The 14,614-nt window shown below is 39.6% G+C and overlaps 2 protein-coding genes across 2 annotated transcripts in view; one reads left to right on the top strand and one right to left on the bottom strand.

The window, feature by feature from the left end:
* The first annotated feature begins 219 nt into the window (after positions 1 to 219).
* Positions 220 to 11,109, top strand: mrpl13 (mitochondrial ribosomal protein L13). Its single transcript, XM_051407220.1, has 7 exons — positions 220 to 315; positions 1,394 to 1,517; positions 1,907 to 2,000; positions 2,766 to 2,826; positions 4,818 to 4,904; positions 6,331 to 6,452; positions 10,378 to 11,109. Exons 1-7 carry the CDS (start codon positions 289 to 291, stop codon positions 10,400 to 10,402), a joined length of 540 nt encoding a protein of 179 aa, XP_051263180.1. The 5' UTR covers positions 220 to 288; the 3' UTR covers positions 10,403 to 11,109.
* A 101-nt stretch (positions 11,110 to 11,210) lies between these two features.
* The window catches only part of LOC127367349 (collagen alpha-1(XIV) chain-like), a 111,641-nt gene continuing 108,237 nt past the window's right edge, over positions 11,211 to 14,614 (bottom strand). The window contains exon 47 of the mRNA XM_051407111.1: positions 11,211 to 12,826. Coding sequence (XP_051263071.1) covers positions 12,528 to 12,826 — 299 coding nt within the window. The 3' untranslated portion in view covers positions 11,211 to 12,527. The remainder of the gene's footprint in view (positions 12,827 to 14,614) is intronic.

Genomic DNA, 14,614 nt, shown 5'->3' with positions numbered 1-14,614 from the left:
GATATGCGACGTCAAAATAGGACCGGGTAGAAACATTATTTGACAGATAACATAAATAAATGCTTAAATAATTATCTTAGAGCATTTATTAAATGTTGTCATTGATATATAAAAACATGTAACCATTAATCTACTGTACAATCTGCTACAAGCGCTTAACTATAGATACAGCTGTAACATAGGAAAATGAAGTCTCAAATCTTGTTTCAACCGAGTGAAACTACCTAACGGACCGTCACTCACGTTGAGGGTCAAATGTTTTGAGGATGTGCAGATAGTGTCACCGAAATGTCAAGTTTCTCCAGATCTGCCCAGGTAGTTAACCCTACCCGGTATACCTTAAATAATCTCATTTCTATCGGACACTTTGACCGTTATGTGCGGTTAGGTTAATATAATGCAGGACAACGGTCACAAAGGAGCCGTTAGCTAACGAGCTAGCTGGATAATGTACCGTCACTAACCGTCAGCTAACGACGCTAACCGTCAGCTAACGTTAGTAACGTAACAAGTTGGTTAAAGTTAGAGAAATACCCAAGAGACGGTCGTTGTAGTTCATGCAGTTGTTTGCAAGAAGGCAAATATTAACGTTGTTTCTCGTCAACCTCTGTAAACCTTTACTGAACATCACGCTGTGAAATTACGCTAGCTTGACACATTGTTTTATTATGTGCAGCTGGTGGAATATTTCTTTCTTACGACGTTATGTCATTTAATTTAATTTAATTTAATTTAATTTAATTTAATTTAATTGCTCTGTCAAACATAAACTAATACACACACACACTCCATAAATGAGTAATATCTGTTACACTGTGTGTGATTTACGTTCATAGAGTGTGGCACTGGTGGACATACAGTGGGGTGTATGTGCGGTGGATAATCCCTTGTGGTTTTATGTGTTGGGTTTTAGTTGCATATTTATGTCGTCAGGGTTATGCAGTCTTCATTTTGTTACAGGAGGAGTACAAAAACATTTAAAAAAGGAATAATAATTTATTTAAATGGAAATGTTGCGTCTGTATAATAAACAGCTTCAAACTGTTAGTCTAATGCCTTTTTCACAGACATTTTAACTTGTCATATCAGAATAAGCACAGGTGTTACTAATAAAATGAACAATGTCTCTGTTGTATTCCAGAGTAATTTCTGACAGTGAGCCAGCAAGCACAATACCAAGACCCAGAAACTGAAGCAGCTAAATGGAACTCCGCCACAATTAATTTTATTATCTACACCTGTGTGTTTCGTACTGTGACGTTTCAAAATGTCTTCTATGGAAAAGACCTATTGTCACATAAAATACAGGTCTCTTGTTTTTCCTCCCTGTAATGGTCCTATGTCAGTCGGTTTATTTAACCCAATCTTTCTCTCTCTTCTTTTTAAATTTCAGCAATGGGCGACCTTCGCTCGTTCCTGGTTCCTGATTGATGCCAGGATGCAGCCTCCTGGGAAGGTTGCGACCATGTGTTCTATTAGATTACAGGGCAAACACAAGCCTATCTACCATGCACTCAGTGAGTCCAGTCTGTCCCACACATATGAAGTCATGATTAACTTTCTAACTTTAACATAACCCTTTACACTCTGTATAAACTACTGTTTATATACGCTGAAACCACAAACCACCCTTAGCTTAATGTTGCTGTGGCATGGACATCCCCTTGATGGCAGTAGAGGATAACCTTTAATGAATATATTTGCTCCCTTCTTTTAACTATTGCTTTATGAAGTAACTTTCTCACAATACTTTGTTTTTTTGAAAATATATCTTTGTTGGTCTAGCAAACCAGCTGCTGTTATGCTATGTCTGCACCTGTCTGTCTCTCTGTTAAAATATAATAATTATAATATAATAATAATAATAGAATAATTCTGAAAGAAAACATCTTGAACATCTTCACAGGTGACATTGGTGACCATGTAGTAGTAATAAACACCAAACACATCGCGTTCTCTGGAAACAAATGGGAGCAGAAAGTCTACTCATCACACACGGGGTAAGCGCATACCACTTCATGATACATCACTTTCCCTGGGTCTTTTTCCTCTGTGTTTCCATGTTGTTGTTTTTTTTTTCAATGCTTATGAACCAATCCAAAAAAGCATTTTTCAGTGTCTCGGTAGCCTCTTGTCACAATCATACTCGAGGAGATGCAATGAACTTGTGTTTTGTCCACCTGCTAACTATAAAGCTTTTGTGGTTGTTGAGAGTTGTTTTGCATTGTTGCATTCTGGACACCTAGATTTGTGACAAGTAACTGTTTGGGATAAATAATTACTTTTCTTTTGTACTTTATGCATGTACATTTGAGATTGGACGATAATAATATAACTCTTTTAAGGGGCACCCAGTGGGGACTGCATTAGATGCTCAAGCATCCTTTGACTGCTGAAAAGCTGTTAAAATAAGTTCCTTTGTTTGTATTTCTTTTGTTTAAAAGAGAAAAAAATATTTAATTTAAAAAGCAGAATGTTCTTCATTATAGTATGTATTGTATTTTTATATTATAGTATTGTAGGAGAAGATTCTTTGTCATATGTATTTGTATACTTTCATATACACACACGTACATTTAAGTAATCTCTGTTAGGGTATTAATGACGACCATGATTGTGTTGCCATATACAGTATGTAAGCTGCATCTTTCACTTGGCATGACCTCAAATCAAAAAGTTGCAGTAAATATATAATGTGAACATTTATATGTATGTGCTGTAAATGCACAACAAGGTCTCACTTATGGTTTATCTGTTTTCCAAAGGTATCCAGGTGGATTCAAACAAGTCACAGCTGCCCAGCTGCACCACAAAGACCCAAAAGCTGTAAGTGTCATCAACCAATGTTCTTTACTTTTTATTATTATTTAGAGATAATTGTAAAATCTCAGATATGCCACTGTCACATACCTTACACCGTGGAGACCTGTTATATATGTGATTTAACCCACATTCTTGGAGATTAGTGTAATTTTTATATCTGCCACATGCTGTGCAGAGTAGGTGTTTCATGGTTTGACATTCATCCTTTTCTTCATATGTGCTGCTTGTGCATATTAATGTGAAGTGTGGGGAACAGGGATTAACCAGCAGTGGATTTGTGCTGGTGGTGTCTTCTGAAACTGGGTACGAATGTCAATTCAAGGATAATTCCTGGGGTTTTGGTAATGTTGCAAATTTATGGATTTGGAGACTCTTGACTGTGTTACACACAGTGGTAATTATATTCAGAACTTGATGTGACCTACATACTGTTCTTGACAAACACTGGCAGCTGATACCATATAAAATTAACTGGGCTACATGTACCTCCACTATGAGGAACATGAACATAGACATAGTAGTTTATTTTGAGTTGATCCTACACACACACACACACACACACACACACACACACACACACACACACACACACACACACACACACCAAAAGCACCAAATGTGTATTAATCTGCCTGAAAATAATCCACACATGCACTATTTACTCCTGTTGGAGTAACATTGTTTTAAGAAATGAATTAGCTTTAAAAAAAAAAAAAAAAAAAAATCAATGTGACCTGTTTTTTTAAAACAAATATACACCTTCAGTAACAATGAATAGGCTTGGGGGTTGAGTGCCACAGACAGGGTAGGGGTAGGGCTCACTAGACGAACACACTGTTGGTTTTGGTGTTTTCATGAGATTTGTTGACCTTGACAAAAGTGTGAAATAACACCAGTGTTATCTGTTAAAAAGATACAAGCTTTAGAGTGTTGGTGCCATTCAGTTTATATATCTAAATATTTTGATTGACATCTCACATTTGATTTAAGGTGCTGCTCTTGTGCCTCATATAGAATCAACTTTTTGTACCAGAGCTGAGTCCTTGCTGCAGTGGCCATGGGTTTGAGTCCGACCTGTGGCCCTTTATTGCACGTGGTCCCTTCTCTCACTCCCCCTTTCCTGTCCATCTAGAGCTAATAGAGATCCTATTAAAAAGGCAAAAAGCCCCCCAAAAAATATATATATATATATATATATAAAAAAAGGGTTTGTTTTTACCACAGACAAGAATAGGGTTGTTATTTTTAACAAAGGGTGACATTATCCCTTAAGTCTTCATATGTATTGTTGTGCTGTGATTTATTTACTATCATATTTGTTTATTGTAACATCAGGTTATTGTCTGCTCCTTCATTTCCTCCAGCTTAATCTACATTGATCAACATGCATGAATCCTATTCAGACTACCGTAATCAGAGTGGGCAGGAGTGATACAGTGTTGCACGAAAGCAACAGAGCTGTTCAGAATCATTCATTATGAGAGCTACACTGCAAGGGTTCGTAGGCTTTTCCCACGTGCAGCTCGTGTAACCATTAAACATGCCATGAAACTACACGTGGGAATCGCTAAAAGTAAGTGGATGACCTGTACTGGTTCCCAATCTGTAGTTTACAAAACCAGGAGAGACATCTATTCTGCTGTTGGCTCTTTGTTGATGCAGGCTTTAGTCCAGCCGGTGACCACAGACGTGTGTCCTGATGGTGGTTTAGTTAAAATGAGGATTGGAGGTTTGGCGAGCAAAGAGAGAGAAATAGAATTGGACAGATGAATGATTTGTCAGCACTGCCTCTGTCCAACATCTCTCTCCAACATTTCTGTCCAGTACCTCAGTCCAGTAACTCTCTCCATGGTGAATTCACATTTTTGCAACCAGCCTCACATTGAGAAACACTTTTTTCATATTATTCAAAACTATGTAAGGCTCATATAGACATTTAGAGACCTTTCTTTTAGACAGTATGTGAACCTTGTCAATGTGCTTTATCTCACCAGATTGTGAAGCTAGCAGTTTATGGCATGCTGCCTAGGAATCTGCACCGACGCACCATGATGCAGCGATTACACATCTTTCCTGAGGACGTAAGTCAAGTTTCTCTTCATCTCTTAAGTGCTGATGAGTCTTCAGACAGACGCTCTTACACCTTAATCATCCAGGCGTATTAAGGACAGTCAGAAAGGAGGTACATCATTTAGCAGATTCTGACACAAAAGAATGAGCCAGTTTTAATCATCCTTCATCTAGGTCACCTTGACAACTAATGTCAGTTAATTACTTTAAAATGAATATATGTTGTTCACCATTTTCTTTGTTTGACAGAGGAGAATATTAGTATATTTTTATTTTGTGAAAGGAGTCCCCACAGCTTTACTGAGCATCTTTCAGAACTTTTGTTCTGTTTTGGTTTTATGGCCTGCAACTTTCCTGTTTTCACTTTCACTGCTCTGAGTCATTTTCTGTGAAAAAGCTCTAAAAACACTGTACACTACCTGCTCAGCAACAAAGGACAGACGAACACAGATAGTTGCAAACTGATGAACATTTACTAGAAGTTGGTAGAGCCCGAAACAAAGCAAAAAGATAGTAAATATTAGATTTATATTTGTCAGGTAGCCAGAAACATGACTCCAAATGAATGCATATGTTGCTTTGTGTTTGCAAGGTATGTAAATAAGCAACTTTTTTACATTGTGTTCAGTTTATATATATAAAATATGTATATGGGTGACTACTATGTTTCCATTTAGTTTTCAATGTGGTCACTGCAGTTCACAGACAGCACTTTTGGCATTTGGTAGCATTCAATTGTGATAGTTTTAAATTGATGCTGGCAAAAACCACCGGCATCACACATCCCAGCTTCTGCAATGAATTGAAACAAAAAAGTACTTGACAGGCTGTTAATTGACCCGGGCAGTGGGCCCAAATATTAACTGGATGTAATTATTATCATTAATTCCAGGAATGACAATGGAGGATCTTTGACTCTTGACTTGTAATGTAATACATGAGGTGTTTGTGTCAGAATTTAGAAGTGAGGAAAGACAGATACCAGTCTTTTATTTTGGCCTTGACTTGATTTCCACCAGCAGAACTGAGGCTGTGCAGTGTGCATCCCTAATTGCAAACAGATGGGCTTCCTGAGCCTTGTGAATGTCTGCAGTCCCATCTGCAATTCAGAAGTATTTTGGAAACTTGGGTGTTTTTTAATCTCTATTTTGGTCTTTTAGTCTGAACTATGTGCCCGCTCTAAAATGACTCTACAGGCACACACCCACCCGTAATGAATATTAATGAGAATGACACTGGAGAGTGATGGACCTAAATCTCTTTTCAAGTCTTGGAGTAGAATATCTGAGCTGCTTTCTGGGTGTAAATGGTACCTTCTTTTTTCATGTCACCTCCTTTCAATTCCTTTTCCTCTCTCATTTCTTTCTCTTCACCTCGAATATATCTTCCTGCCAACAGTTTTCAATTGCAGTGTCTCCTCTGTCCACTCCTCACTAGGAACTGCCAGACAACATCCGAGCCAACCTGACGGAGGAGCTGCCTCAGGCCAGAGAAATCCCCAGGAAACTCAGCGAGTACACGCAGGAGGAGATTGACGCCTTCCCCAAGCTGTGGACACCGTATGTAGAAACACATACAGTCTGCTCTCAAACACACACAGTGCTGGCATAAAAAGCAGACACGATCTGTACACAGCGCGCATGTATTGGCTCATGGCTCATTCTGTGTGTGTGTGTGTGTGTGTGTGTGTGTGTGTGTGTGTGTGTGTGTGTGTGTGTGTGTGTGTGTGTGTGTGTGTGTGTGTCTGTGTGTCTGTGTCTGTCTGTCTGTCTGTCTGTCTGTGTCTGTGTGTGGAGCATTACAGATGCATGTAAGGCTCTCTGTAGTAAATTAATAATGGCTGCTGTCATGTAATTTAATTAGTCCACTAATAAAAACTCCCTGAACATTGTTTTGTACGCTAAATTAAATCACCACCATTGAAAAGCCAACAATGTACTTGTCATTAGGTACGCTCTTTAATGATTTATTGATTATATTGTACACTGTGATGTAAAATAGTTTTTACAACAGTTTTCAATATCTGTGGTTGCTACAAGGTGACAAGTTACATAATGAATGTCCTACAGAGAAAATATGCGTAAACCCATACTCGCCATTCAGCGCTATTTGTATTCAGCTGACTGAACTAAGCTGAAAATGACACATTTTAATGTTTATGGTAAAGCTAACCCCTGACTTCTACCTTCTACCAGATGGCTTTTTTAATTGCCTGACAAACTTTTAAAAGCACCTCACCTGGGAATCATTTCCTCATCTTTTTGTCCTATGAGGACGTTTGCACCATAATGAGTAATACACGCACACACACGCACACACACGCATGCACACTATTTTATTGTCTTGTACTGATGAGGAATAGCCAGAAGGGGGTGATGTTGATCTGAATACCATCTCACATTGCTGTTTCTCTATTTCTGTGTGTATACCAACTATCCTGCCTTTGTGAAACAGTAGTTTGCATAAAGTAGCATTCGGTGAGATCCTTTCTTTGGAATATTGCGGTTAGTCGTGCTGTTATACGTGTAAAAAAAAGAATGACTTTAAATCTTCAAAAATAATGACAGAAAGCTGTCGATGATACGTTTTTGTATTTTACATTCAACACAAATGCACGTTTGAAAAATCGATGGCAGATGGTGAAAGTCCCAACAAAACGGGGAACTTGACTTTAGAAGAGAGACACAGAAGGTGTTGTGTCACTGGCCGTTAACCAGTGCGGTACATTCTTTATGTTAATGTGGACCGGGGGTTCAATAGCCTCGCCCTGCTCCGACATGCAGGCGCGTTTCCACAGTTCTGTGTTATTTTCATGGTCTCACTAAGCAACGTATGCATGAATGGGTCCAATTCAAAAGCTCGCCAACCCACTCTTTTTGTGGCCAGTCTGACTGAGACTTTTCACTCGTGCATGAACAAATAAGATGCAACAATTTTCATTGTAACTACAAACACATGTGGCTGTGGTGTGAATGATTTCCAGCCAACAAAGAGCTGTCAGTATGTGACATGATGCACTGAGAACTACGACTGGCTGTAGGACAAGCAGCCACTTGATTTACTCTAAGATTAAAAATTTAAATATAAATCTAATGTAAATAGGTGATGATACTGCTCCCGGTGTGAATTATTTTATAGGACCTAGCATACAGCTCTAGTACCTAAATATATGACCTTTTCCCCCAAGTTGACATTTTTATTTACTGTACATAAAAGTTTTGTGTGTCGTTTGCTGTGTTTTTGCTCTGATGGTTACATGCTTGTGAGATTCCCTCAAGAGCTTTATAAATGACGGCCGTTGTATTACCAAACAACATAATGCTGGAGGGCACTGAAATGTAACAGGCCACTCACTTTGTGCTCTGTAGATGTGCCAGCAGTTGTATTGTTTGTTTATTGTTTAACAGAAACTTTGTATCTTAAAGATTCCATTTTTTTTACCCTGGACTAGGTGCTGTGCAAAACCTTTGAATACAAATGTTGAAATGACATAACTGTGCGGAGAGTCAGCTGTTTCCCACCTCTTCCTGACTGTGTGGGACATATGAGGGGTTTAAGTGGGGTGTGAGAGAGAGCATCTGTTATTCAACATAATCATATTCATGGCTTTTTGAGTAAAGTATTTTCCGGTTGGAGATTAGACTGACATTGTGACCCCGCGGTGTGCTGTCATGATAATGTCGTCCTGTTGCGTTTCTCTGGCCTCACCTGTAGTAAATATCATTCTGACAGGTTAACTGAGAGCATCCTCTCTTCCACCTGCTCAGCACTAGCCTTCACGTCCATCACGCCATCTATCCATCCGTCATCTAGTTTATTCAGGTCAGGGTTGCTCTGCTTCTTCACAGGGGCAGCAGGCCCAACATTCAAGTTCACTGGCTGTCTTTTAATTTTAACTGCTTAGAGGTTGTGAAACACAATCATGCAACTTTGATGTGTTTCTTTAAGCTGTCAATAATGTGATATATACAATTTTGTGTAGTTGTATCTGCATTGGGTTGAATACAATATTTGCAAATTCTTAAAATTCTTCTTCTTAAAATTATCACCATGTAAGTGGAATGAATATTTTTCTCACTCTGGAGGTATCCAGCCACGCAGATGGTTTTGGTTTTATTTGTCCAGGTTTCCAGATATCAACCTCTGAAATGTCTGCCTCCACCTCAACACAATGGAGGTCTGTTTATGGCATTTAAAGAATTTAAAAATGACATTTGAAAAATGGAACAGCAGCATGCCTTTTAAAGAAATCGTGTCCCAGTTACCCTGGAAAAACCTGCTGTTGAATTTTTCTAAATGTAATATTTCATAAGTTCCATTCACCTCCATTATAGTGGGAGGGCAGCAGAAATCTCAGACTCTCAAAGCCCGGGTAACTAAAACCAAATCTGCATGACTAGTTACCCCAAGAGGCAATTGAGATAATGTTTTGTTGTAATTTGGGTGGACTGACTATTTAAACTTACAAATAGTACTTTACTACAATCCTGAAAGCATTTCAATTGTTCTGATGTGGTAAATTCTCCATCTGGTACTTCAGACACATTTGAACAAAACATAACTTACATTTGAAAACAGTGATTCTACACAGAGGGCTGCGATCCATTTAGTTACTGTACTGTCCTCTGTGTGTGCACCTCATACAGAGGCGTAGAACATGTCTGTATTACATTCAGCATCGCTGTCAGATTGTGTGTACACATAGTGATAAATGAGCCACTTCTTATTGTTTACTGGTCCAATCTCCTCAGCCAATCAGTGCGTGTGCTCAGGCCTGTCGCTGTGTGGTCGCCAAGGTCAAGCTAATCCTGGTTTATTTAAGAGATGGGCCTTAGCCTAGTTAATATTCACTCACACTCTTATTCATTTTTAGTGATCAAATCTGTGTGTGTGTGTGTGTGTGTGTGTGTGTGTGTGTGTGTGTGTGTGTGTGTGTGTGTGTGTGTGTGTGTGTGTGTGTGTGTGTGTGTGTGTCAGGGGAGATGGGGTTGAGGTCATTGAGGGCAATTCAACCGTTGCCCTTTATTAAACACATAGTTAATATTCTCTCAGAAAACCTTGGAGCTGAGGCAAAAGATTATTATTGGATATGCCGCTCCTTCCTCCCTCCCCAAACACACACACACACACACACACACACACAGAGTACTCAGACAGAAAATCAACAACATAAACATACTGCTGTAGTTGATAGCAGAGCTATTACAATTGATGATAAGGTTTTTTGTACTTTGTATCAAAACCAATACGGCAGACCCTGATAATATCTGTCTGCTGCCATCTCTGTTCAAAATTAAAGGGGGAAAAAAACACAAAACGGAGGACGCTGTGTCTGGTCTCATTTTGAAAAGAAGAAAAAAATGATAAGATCTTTCTGGTTTCTCATCTGTCATCTTTCTCTCCATGTTTTTTCTTATAATCGGTTCTTTTTCCAGACTTATATGCCTCCCCATACTAATGTGTTGTCTTGTGCTTCCTCCACAGACCCGTAGGCTACAGGATGAAATGAAATCAAGGCTGCCCGATGTGACCAAAGATGAAAAGGTTTTTTTTCACATCAACGCTACACTGAAAGCAACAGATTCCTCGATTATATTATGATACCTGACGTATTGTAAAAATCAGAGGCCTCTTTATTGTATTTGCTCTGAGATGTCATCTGTTTCAAAGCACGCAAAACTGATTTTCTCTGAAAAAAACAAAACAAAAACAAAGTCAGATTGTGTGCAAATCCAATAACCAGCACTGGCATCGAGGCTTGACTGGAGTCATAACCTTGATGCCAGCATCATCAACACAAACTCTGTGCTACTCTGTACACCCCTGTCAGTTGTATTACCCTTGACAGCAGACCTGAATTACCCAGCAACAGCTTGAATTTTTACCATGTGGCTCAGCTCTGATCGGGGAAAATCAGATTCTGTGGGGTTTCCTCTGATTATACAACCATGAAATGATCAGATCTGGCCCATAAAAATGACATCTGTTAGAACCGATCCTGTCTTTTTGAAGGTTTGTGGGTTCACAGAGAAACCAATTAATGTGTTACTATGACAACATTCAGGCCATCCGTGTGGTTTCAGTGGAAAATGTTAACGTTGGTCAGAAAATCCTGAGCTTTTTGTCTTGTCAGTGTGTTAGAAATTTCCATAGTGTTGTTAAAATGTAAATCCATTCTGTTCAGTTGTAAAATAGACCAATAAACGACTGAATAAACCTGTTCTCGTCCAGTTGAGTTTTTATATAAATGGTGGACAATCTAGTTAAAGTTTGACCTATTTGTGTCATTAAAGTAAAACAAATGACTTAAAACACAATTTTATAGTCTCATTACAGATTTATTGGTTATAAAAGCAAACAAAATATAAAATAAATAAGTTCATATTGTACTAAGGGGCATGGTGGTGAGACACATTCCTTATTAAGACTGTTCAAGTTAAAATGTCAAATAAACCAGGGCCAGCTCACAGCTTAACTTGTAGTGACTTTAGTGCTTGTTTTTTCAGACTGCAGTGCAGGAGGGGTGAAGTTTACACTTGTGGTTCAGTCCTTATTGGTTTCACTGAGAGGCAGCTGACTGTTTGGAATAATAACTGGATCCAGGTCTCATTCCAGCAGGAGGTCAGAGGTCAACCAGTGAGTTAACAGCTTCCACAGTGAGCAGGCCCGACTTTGCATAAGAACAATAAACAAAACAAACTGGGGCCGCAACGCAAGACACAAACAACACAGATTTGTCTTCTTGATTCACCAGAAGCCCGAGTGAAAACCCCAGAACAGACCTGGTCCATCTTAGTAGCAACAGAGGGAAATCTCACAGGACAAAATGTAATGGCAGCCAAATTTTCTCTGAATAAAAGTGATAATTTAAAAAAGTTATATATTTTGATTGCATTCCACAGTGTTAAGGTAAAATTAAACTTAACAGAAATTTGATGCATCTGCTTCTACAGTCAGTTTAGGGTGTTTACTCCAATAATAGTAAAAAAAAAAAACATAAAAAAAAAATAAGAAGCAAACTCAACACAATACTGTACGGAGAAAATCACTTCAAAAACATTTCAATATTCCTTTACACACTGAAATAAAGACAGCATGGCGGTGGCAGGGGGGGGAATCAGGATTCATCATTATAAAAGCAGCCTGTACAAATGTTGCCGGCTCATCGCCCTCAACTTGAACTGTAAAAGAATCTAGCTAGTTACACACGACCAAAACAAGATGCACGTGTCCAGTTACACACTCAATGGTTGGCTCAAAGGAGACATGCAGCTTCACACAAAAAAGAAGGGTTAAGTCCTGATATCGGCTGTGAGATGGGAAGAAACAGGTCTTACCTTTACATTACCACTGGACGATGCTAACATAGATCAGGCACTTTTTCGGACCCCCCTTTAACAGAGATATTGTACAAGAGTCCACAGAGCTATTTACATTGTTTCACCTGGTAGAGAAAACCACTGGACACACAGGGAGGGGGGGCTTCTCACTACAGTTTTAGATGGGTAATGATGCGTGTGTGTGCATGTCAGTGTCTGATTTGTTTCCGTGTGTGTGTGTGTGTGTGTGTGTGTGTGTGTGTGTGTGTGTGTTGTGGCGTGCAGGGCTCTAGCACTTTAGGTGAGTCCATCCTTCTAAAGTCCTCCCTCCTCACTCTCCTCCACGACGGCGTCGCGCGGAAACCTCCTGGCGACGCCCGGTGACCTCAGCTCCGTGTCCTCAGAGTGGGTGGGGCTCGTGCGGTAACCATGGTGGCCATGGGCCTGTTGGGGGTAGTACTGAGGGGGGTAACCACGATAATAGGGGTCCTGCTGTTCCTCTCCCTCCTCATCCTCCTCCTCGTCTTCGCCTCCTTGGTCGTTGTTGTAAGCCACTGCAGCAGGGTTGTACGGCTGGTTGTAGGGCTGGTAGCCGCCATGAGGCAAAGGTTGGACTGGGGTGGCGGGAATATTTAGGGACAGTTTTAAGTTAAGTGAATGTTTCTGGATTACTGCAGAAAACCAGCACGGATGAGCATGGAGCGAAATTAAAGCTGACTGGGACTACAACCACCTTAAATGCCACCACCACCATTTAAATCAATAAGGAGGCAGTACGCTATAAAAAAAAAGTTGAATGGGAGTGGCACAAGCTGAATTTGGGACCCACGATGGTGTCCAAAAGATTGGGTTAATAAGGAAGTGGATTAGTGAAACTGAAGAAAAATCTGGTTTCTGACCCGTGCTGTCCAGATCTGATCATTTTTCCGGAAATAAAAAGATCACATTTACAGTGTAAGAGAGTACAGAGGGGTTGTTCAGTATGAATGCTGCCAATCAGCATCAAAGCAATTCATCACTATTTAGCTGATTCATCAGGCTTTGAAAGAGAGATTAGCTTTGAAGAGATTTGAGCTTGAAGCGGAGGCTGCTGCAGTAAAGCATTGTGGAGTATTTGTTGACAGATGGCACTGGGATCAGCGGTGGTGATCATCGCAGCAGCGTTAAGGGGTTTTGTTTGGTCTTGTGGGAAGGTAGGATAATCAATTTTTATCTCTGAGACTGTCAAATGATGACTCAGCAAGATTAACGATCCAATTCTATAAAGAAAGTTAAGTGATAGTAGAAATCAATCCCGCTTCTGCTCATAATAAGGAATCTCAGAGCATCACGTGAATAAAGACTGAAAATCTGGTGAAAATAATGTTTCTAAAAACTTACACCAGACCAAAATGAGGGCACAAAGTTGCCTTAAACCACTTGTTTTATTGTGGAGTCACCTTGCTTTTTAATTTAAAATGGGTAAATAAAGAATTTCAGGCTGTTAGATCCCATTAAATCATCCAGATAATTTTGGAGAAGGTCCTGCATGTGTTGATTGCAGGAGTAATTTGGAAGAAGAAGGTCTCTGGAGAAACAAACTGTAAAAACCGCTGCTGCAGGGATTAGAGGTTAAACATCGGGATCAGGAGTAATTATCCATCTAAAGAAAAATGGCGGCCTTGAAGGAATAGTATATCAATTTCCACAGTTTCTAGTCTTATGTACAGGACACAGGAGGAGGAGGAGGAGGAGGAGGAGGAGAGGAGGACGGCTGGAGAATGTTCCTCAGTAATCATTCCCATAGTCCTGTTGAACTTCAGTCAGGAAGAGACAGAGGGAGGGGAACACAGGAAGGAGAGAAGATGTTACCTCATATCAGGAGGAAAACCCAACAACACCAAAGAGTTAAACCCTCTCAAAATGACAGAACTTCCCCAGCTGTTGGGTTGTGGTGTTGGAGGAAGAAAAATGAGTGCTGGAATCTGCTTCTCTCTTTTAGAGGAAGAAAATACACACACCCAGAGTAGTTCCTGCAGTAAATTTAGATCAAATAAATATTAAGATATCCATGAAAAATGTTTGGAAAGAAGAAAAATATGTCAGATCTCTATTTCTCTTTCTGTACACGAGAAAGTACAAATAGAGATTTATAACACAGAAATCGGTATTACAACCGGAGCATACCAAGAAAAACATGCCTTGTGAGTACTGCTGAATCAAACACTGAGGTCTGACATTTTTTTGCAGTTATACACCATAACTGCAATGTTTTACCACGAGTTACTCAACAAATACTAATTTAAAGGTGATTCAGGCTGCACTAAAGTATTGATTTTTTAATTAATATTTCAAGAAATAAGGGCGCCTGGTTAGCTCAGTCGGTAGAGCTGGTGACCCATGTACTGAGGCTGAGTTTTTGC

The sequence above is a fragment of the Dicentrarchus labrax genome, unplaced genomic scaffold (genome assembly GCF_905237075.1).
Source record: "Dicentrarchus labrax unplaced genomic scaffold, dlabrax2021, whole genome shotgun sequence".
Classification (NCBI taxonomy): domain Eukaryota; kingdom Metazoa; phylum Chordata; class Actinopteri; family Moronidae; genus Dicentrarchus; species Dicentrarchus labrax.
This window is presented reverse-complemented; position numbering and strand designations above follow the sequence as displayed.